Genomic DNA, 7,851 nt, shown 5'->3' with positions numbered 1-7,851 from the left:
CCTGAGGCGGGGAGGGGGAGGAAGGCAGGGCCCGGGCGGGCGGCTACTTGGCCGGACCCGCCCCTCGCCGGGCGCGGTCCGGTCCCTTTGCGCGGCGGCGGCGGCGGCGGCTCAGTGCTTGGGCGGTGGCGGCGATGCTGTCGTGCATGTCGACGGCGCTGGCGGGGCTGCTGCTGCTGCCGCTGCTGGTGAGCCTGGCGTGCTCCTACTTCTTCCAGGACCTGGGCTTCTTCCTGCGCCTGGTGCAGGTCTCGCAGCGGGCCCGCCGGGCCGGGGCCCGCGTCCCGCCGCGCACTCTGCTGGAGGTCTTCCGCCGGCGGGCAAGGCGCACGCCGGGCAAGGCGCTGCTGCTCTACCGGGACGAGGTGCACACCTACGAGCAGGTGGACCGGCGCAGCAACCAGGCGGCGCGAGCCCTGCGGGAGGGCGCCGGCTTGCGGCAGGGCGACGCCGCGGCCCTCTTCCTGGGCAACCAGCCGGCCTACGTCTGGCTGTGGCTGGGCTGCGCCAAGCTGGGCTGCTCGCTGGCCTGCCTCAACTGCAACATCCGCGCCCGGTCCTTGGTGCATTGCTTCCAGTGCAGCGGCGCCAAGGTGCTCCTGGCCGACCCAGGTGAGAGAGACGCCCCCGCCCCGACCAGCCCTCCCCACCCCCCCGCCGAGGCGCCATCCGAAGCCCCTCAGGCCAAGGGGGCTCCTTGGGATTGCACCCTTGGACGTGGAAGGTGGTCTGCCTTCAGTGGGGGGCTTACTTCCAAGTCAGCCCACATAAGATTTGCAACTTCGGGCTGGAGGCAGGGGGTGGTTTTTGGGCAGCGAATGGGACATCCTTTGGAAGAGGCCTGGTGGTCAGTTGCCCGCCCTTTTACCTTGTGTAGCAGGAGACAGCACGATTCTCAATGCACACATTTGCCATTTTGGGTGATAAGGACAATGTGCACACTTTCCAGCTTCAACATAGAAGAATGGTCCCCGTCAGAAATCTGGGCTTCCAGTCACAGGTACCAAACCCAGGAAATACTCTCACTGGCTTATTTACGCAAAATGGCAAACAAACATATTAAGAAGACTGTGCATAACATCTGCTGCCAGGATACAAGGTAGTTGTACTGTGCCAAAATAACAACAACCAAAAAAGGTCTTCCATTCCATTTTTATCTCCTGCCAAACGGATGTTGCACATTTTTTGACTGAATCACAAGGCTTCAAAACCCACTGGGAAACAAAACCACTTCCAGCGCTCTCTTATGACTGTCCGCAGCCGTGGAGGTTACAAGAAGGGCTGATGCCTGTTTTCTGCCAGGAATCCAAAGTTTGTTTTAGATGAGCAACCATGTTAGTCTCTTTTAGGGAAAATGACTAAGAAGCTTGCAGCACCATGTTCCATATTTGATTAAATGGCCTTGTGAAGTACCACATGAACCTCTGGTGTTTTGGCGTGGTCTTGCAGGTTTAATAACGGTACACTAAGCTGCAGCTCTCCATTGTAGCAGGCATGCACTGATGGTAGAAAGCATTTCCTGTTGCATATCTGTCATTTACTCTGATAGTATGACATGCAGCCCAAACCTTGTAATTTACAGCTATTAGAAGCGTGGGAGGCTTGCTAGGGAGCAGAAACACCAGTACAAAATTCTTGACAGAGCTGTCACTTTTTTGGCTGGCTGTGCTCCTCTGCCTCTAATGTCACCCCACTTTGGACCAGCCTGGTACCCTTTCCCTGCAACTAAAAAATCTCCCTGGTGAACTGGGAGGGATTTGAAACAGTTTGGGAAATCGCTAAATGCAAGATTGGTGAAAGGTCTGTGCCAAATTGGAATACGCCATAGAGCCTGTTTGCCGGCCTCGAAGATGGCGATGAAGAAGGCGTTCTTCTCCGCATTAGCAGAATCTCATCCAGCTGAATTCTTTAGAGTGGCTCAGTATCTCTTAACACCTAGATCTGACCCATACATCTCAACCAATTGCCATGACATTTTTGCAAGATTCTCAGCTCATAAAATCTCTCATTGTAACGTTCAGTTCAGACTGGTAATGCATATGTAGATTCGGCCTACATTTAAAGTAGATCCGTTGTCGGAAGTGTCATTTCAAAGACTGTTCTCCCTGCTGGATGACAGAGATCTTGCAGAGGCTACCACTTGCAAAGAAGCTTGTCCTTCTTGGCTGTTGAGATCTTGCTGGGGCACGATAAGAGCTCCCTTGGTCTTTCTTGTTCTGACTCTGAGAGTTTCCGGGGGGGGGGCTGAGACTATTATCTCAATTTAAGCTCTAGTATTCCCCAGTGTTCTGTGTTGTCACTTTAATTTCTTAATATTTATATCAGGTTACTGTCTGAGATCATCAGAAACTTCATCTCCCACTTCATCGGTGGATTTTAATATAGATGACAAATCTCTGGAATACAATCTGAACTTGCTTAAAAAGTCTGAATGGTGCGAATCCACTTATTGCAGCTGAAGACCTGGGTTTGGGTCTATTTTTTGCTATTCCTTTGAATTGCTACTGGGCTCCTGTGTATTTTTTACTCTGATAGTATGACATGCAGCCAAAACCTTGTCCATTTACTTAGAATGTGCTATAATGATGATCAGTTGGAACTTAGTTGTTGGCTTTGAAGGAATCAAGGTGTAAAGGGAGCGGACAGAAGTCACTGCCCCCCTCTCCCAAAAACTGTGTCCTTAAGCTTTCAGACTGTGCGGTTGGATACAATCCCAGATATTTACTGGAGGGAGGGTCCAGCCCTTTCCAGTGTAAGCATACTGATGTTCATGCATGACAGGTTGATTTAAAAACAAAAATCAACAGCATGGTGGCTGCATTTATTACAATACAACCCAATTGAATTCCATTCTGCCAACACACAAACCAATTCCCATTACAATTGCTCATGGTGGTGGGGGCTCTTTCCCCCAGGCTGGCCACAGGCCTCATTTTGACAGCAGGGATCAAAGAGGGATGGGGCCAGGTTTTAATATCAACTCCCCCCCCCCCATGTCACTTAGCTGCACCACTATGGGAGATTATCAGGAGGAGGCATGCTCCATTGGCCCCATATAAATCTTGCTCCCTAGTATAACTTGGGGGGGATGCTATTTTCTCCAGTCTCTTAGTGTCTCATAAGGGCAGTAGAAATCGTAGCAGGGATACACAAGGTTATCTGCCACTCCATGGCCAGGGGATGAGCAGGGGCACATTGGACATCGAACCCTGTTGTATTGTTTTAATCCACTGTAAACTGCACTGGAGATTATTTAATCTCTCAGTAAACTTTTGGAATAAATAAATACAATCAGGGTGGTTGTTTCTTTAAGTATTCTGAAATGATTAAAAGTTGTCGGTAACTAATTAGAAAAAAAATTACAACCTGAACTTTATAGTGATCTGGCGGTAATGATTAAAATAGGTGCACAGACAAAAGGGACCAATTCTTCCATGTTAACCATTTACTTGGCATGTACTGAATGCACTTTAAACTTTACCCTGTATTTTCTTCTTATTCTGGGTCATAAGTATAAAAGAGATCTTGTGGCTCACTGATAGAGCATCTAATTTGCATGCAGAAAGTCACAAATTCAATCCCCAGCCCCATCAATTAAAAGCAACAGGTAGTAGGTGATGTGAAAGTTCTCTGTGCAAGACTGTGGAGAGCCCCTAACAATTAGACAATACAGACCTTGGTGGCATAAGGCAGCTTCATGTGTACTTGAGTCCTAACTGGAAATGCCAGAAGTTGAACCTGGGACCTTCTGTCCTTGTCTTTATAGGTGTTTAAGTTTGGGCTGTTAGAAACTCAACAGCTTTGCAAGGTTATAGGTAAGGCTTCAGTATATCAGCAGTCCCTCCTCTTTTGGAAGGCATTGCCAAAAGAGAACAATGCCCACAGTGGCTTTTTGGCATCCTTTCATGAATGCTTCTGCAAGAGAAGACATACGACTTACAGAGACTGTTTAGTGCCATTATGTGAGCCTTTAAGAAAGTGATGCGTGAAAGAACAAGGAAATTCCCTAGGATATTGAATCACCCTCCCTTTGGAAACAGCTCAGCTTACTTATGCCTTCATAAAGGGGGAATGGGGAAAGAAAATACCATAATGAACAGTCTTACCATGGCCCTTTTGGCAACAAAGAAAGCTAAGTGTTGTATAATTTTTAATCGTTAGAGTATACAGAGGTTAGTGTCGTTCCCAAATGCACCACTGAAATAAGTAATCTACCATTACGTTTCTTTGTAGTGTGTAGTTTAACTTGATGGTGTTGCAAAATATTTGTGAATGGAAGCTCAAGATATTGCCATGGAGCCTGTTATGTCCAGGTGGCTCTAGCGTGATGAGGCAGGAGGCTGTTCTCTCATCCCCAGGCTTAGAGACTACAGCCACTCTCCTATCTGACTTAACTGTTTTCTTTATTCATTACATGATTGTGTTGAGCCACCATTGTGTGAATGCACCATACCTCTTGGAACAAAAAAGGTGAGCTAAGGGTGGTGAGATGTAGGGCTGCCAACCTCCAGGTGTGGTCTGGAGATCTGGAATTACAACTCATCTCCAGATGAAACAGATCAGTTCTCTCAGAGAAAATGGCAGCTTTGGGGAGTGGAATGTGTGGTATCGCATCCCAGCTGCTCTCCCTCCAATCCCCAGACTCCACCCCAAATCTCCAGGAATTTTCCAAACTGGAGTTGGTAACCCTAAATACAAGTATTATTTGTGCAAGCATTTTGTGATTAGCAGTAAGCAGGAGGCTAAGCTGAATCTTTAATAACTGGTCTTGGGGAAAATGTGTAATTGTTTTTTATGATGGCTTTTTGCAGTGTTGAGTAGGCTAAAAATCCCAGTTCTCTCTGTAGAGACCCATGAGGACTACACCCGGTGTAAGCCAACATGAATGGACAGTGAAGGAGGGGGGCGGAGGGACAGGGCGTGGGAAGAAATGAACAATGCAAAGCACTTTATAAGCTTCCACTGTGGTGTTTAAAGCACTTGTGCAAGGGTCAGAGGTGTGTGTACAGCTTGTGCCTCTCCCTTTTCAAGTTCCTTCCAATGTTCCTTCAGATGTCACAGAACATCAAAATGCAGGGCCCTTGCATGTCCCCTTTGAACATTCAAAGTTGTCTTGTCTCAAAGGACACAATCTTCAGAGCAGTGCCCCCACCCGTATCTTCCTCAAATCAGGAGATGTATTTATTTATATTTTATTTTATTGGACTTGTATCCTGCCCTCCCTGCAAGCAGGCTCAGGGCAGGTTCCAACAATATTCATTTGGAATACTGTGTGCAATTCTGGTCACCACACCTTAAAAAGGATATTATAGCTTTGGGAAAAGTGCAGAAAAGGGCAACTCGAATGATAAAAGGGTTGGAACATTTCCCCTATGAGGAAAGGTTAAAGCCCTTAGGGCTCTTTAGCTTGGAGAAACGACGACTGAGGGGTGACATGCTTGAGGTTTATAAGATTATGCATGGGAAAGAGCAGGTAGAGAAAGAGGTACTTTTCTCCCTTTCTCACAATACAAGAACTCGTGGGCACTCCATGAAACTGCTGAGTGGTCGGGTTAGAACGGATAAAAGGAAGTATTTCTTCACCCAAAGAGTGATTGACACATGGAATTCACTGCCACAGGAAGTGGTGGCGGCTACAAGCATGGACGGCTTCAAGAGGGAATTAGATAAGCATATGGAGCCACAAGGTATAGATAGGGGCTCTGGGGCAAGTGATGCTCTGTCTTCTTGGTGCTTGGGGGGGCAACAGTGGGAGGGCTTCTAATGTCCTGGCCCCACTGCTGGACCTCCTGATGGCACCTGGTATTTCTGGCCACTGTGAGACACAGAGTGTTGGACTGGATGGGCCTTTGGCCTGATCCAACATTGGCATCTCTTATGTTCTTATGGCGTGCTTTGTGCAGTGTGCTCATTGTACCTGCCTTGCAGTTTGTCCTGGGCCTGCTTTGTGCCTTTTAACAGACGATTTCTCTCCTACTGGAATGAATCCGTACACCCCTCACATAAGGAAGGAAATGGTAGCTCAGTGATAAAACCTGTGCCTCACATGGTCCCAGGTTCAGTCAACTGGATTCTCCAGTTAAAACCATCTTGGGTGGCGGAGCTGGGAAAGACCCTTTACCTCTATCCTAGGTTGCTTCCACATGGATTTGCTCTACCGTGGCTCTCATGCTGGAGCATTTTCCCCTCAGAGCATCCACTTGAAGTTGTCTTCCATTTGTCCGCTTTTCAGGATTTCCCCTTTTGCCCTGATGTTTCCCAGGCCTGCTTTGGTATGATCTTTCCTGAAAGATCGCAGTCCAGGCATGTTTGCACGCTTTGTGGATGGGAAGGTGTGGATTTTGGGGCTTCCCACCAGCGTTGACACTAATCTGCTATTACCTCCCTGAATGGCTTTTTTGCTGTTTTTTTTTTTTTTTAATCAGTATTCACTATATTACTATATATGGCAGATTCAGAGGTCTCTGGGCTGAAGTAACAGACTTCAGAGTTTTGCAAAAGAGTTGTGCAGAGCACAGCAAAATCTTCTCAAAATGATGCATGATGGAACAAAAATTAGTGGCCTTTATTCCCCTTTGAAATCTTACTGCCTCTCTCCTTAAAGAACTAAAAACAGCTATTGAAGAAGTCCTGCCAACCCTGAAGGAAGAAAATGTGGCTGTTTATTACTTAAGTAGGACCTCTGACACTGAGGGAGTCGACAGTTTCCTTGACAAAGTGGATGCTTCGTCAGATGAACCTATCCCGCCATCTTGGAGATCAAATGTCACTTTTAAAAGTCCTGCTTTGTATATTTATACTTCTGGAACCACAGGTATAGTAAAAACATATAAATGGAACAGATCCAGGCTGGTTTTAATCTATTACTTACTTGATTTTTTAGTATGAATCAACAAGGAAATTTAATTGTCATATTGCAAAACCTCAGTGAAAATTGCATTTTTGAAGGAAAGGCCCAGTTGCTTTTAAGTATCGCAGTTTTCAGTGCACAACTGGCTGTAGTGTCTTGTACAACTCAGCATAAATATCATCCTAATTTTTAAACAAAAGCAAAGTGGTTGCCAGGGGTGGGTGGGTTTACAGATGTTGGTCAAGTAGCCAGAAAGAGAGTTTATCTAAGGGAAACCATTCTAAAAATCAGAATCTGTCTCAGAATGAGCCCCTTTTTCCTGTTTAGGAGCAAAAATGGTGTAGTGGTTAAGTGCGCGGACTCTAATCTGGGAGAACCGGGTTTGATTCCCCACTCCTCCACTTGCACCTGGCTGGATGGCCTTGGGCAAGCCATAGTTCTGATAACAGCTGTTCTTGAAAAAGAGCAGTTTCTGTCAAGAGCTCTCTTCGCCCCACCTACCTCACAGGGTGTCTGTTGTGGGGAGGGGAAGGGGAAGGAGTCTGTAAGCCACTCTGAGACACCTTTGGGTAGTGACGGGCGGGGTATAAATCCAATCTCTTCTCTTCTTCTCTTCCAGCTAACAGGTTTTTTTAAACAATTATTCTGATATAGGCTTTTGTGACTGCAGCCCGCTGCATCGTCTGACAAATTCTTTAATGAGAAGATGGAAGACAGTTTTTTCTGAAAGATTCTATTCTTCTACTGCTGGTCTCTCCTTGTAAGGCACAGCTCCTGGGGAGTGTTGGAGTCATGACTGTTGTTAGACTTTAAGGTGCTGCTAGACTAGTTTTAGAAGACAGGTGCCTGGGTAGCCTGCACCGTGCCCCAAGATCTGCAGCACACTGAAAACAATCAGCAGATGGCTCTGTGTGGCCAAGAGGATTCCCCTGAAGGAGGAAAGTACAAGATCGACTGTTCTAGCTCTCTGCGCATGGCTTCCTGTATATCTATAAGACTGC

The 7,851-nt window shown here is 46.9% G+C and overlaps 1 protein-coding gene across 2 annotated transcripts in view; it reads left to right on the top strand.

Annotated features, from left to right (window-relative positions):
* The first annotated feature begins 134 nt into the window (after window positions 1-134).
* The window catches only part of SLC27A2 (solute carrier family 27 (fatty acid transporter), member 2), a 46,198-nt gene continuing 38,481 nt past the window's right edge, over window positions 135-7,851 (top strand). For both annotated transcript variants that reach the window (XM_015425853.1, XM_015425852.1), the window contains exons 1-2: window positions 135-612; window positions 6,605-6,814. In XM_015425853.1, the coding sequence (XP_015281339.1) occupies window positions 135-612; window positions 6,605-6,814 (688 nt within the window). The remainder of the gene's footprint in view (window positions 613-6,604; window positions 6,815-7,851) is intronic.

Source organism: Gekko japonicus, unplaced genomic scaffold (assembly GCF_001447785.1).
Source record: "Gekko japonicus isolate JY-2015 unplaced genomic scaffold, Gekko_japonicus_V1.1 scaffold2441, whole genome shotgun sequence".
Taxonomy (NCBI): Eukaryota; Metazoa; Chordata; class Lepidosauria; order Squamata; family Gekkonidae; genus Gekko; species Gekko japonicus.
This window is presented reverse-complemented; position numbering and strand designations above follow the sequence as displayed.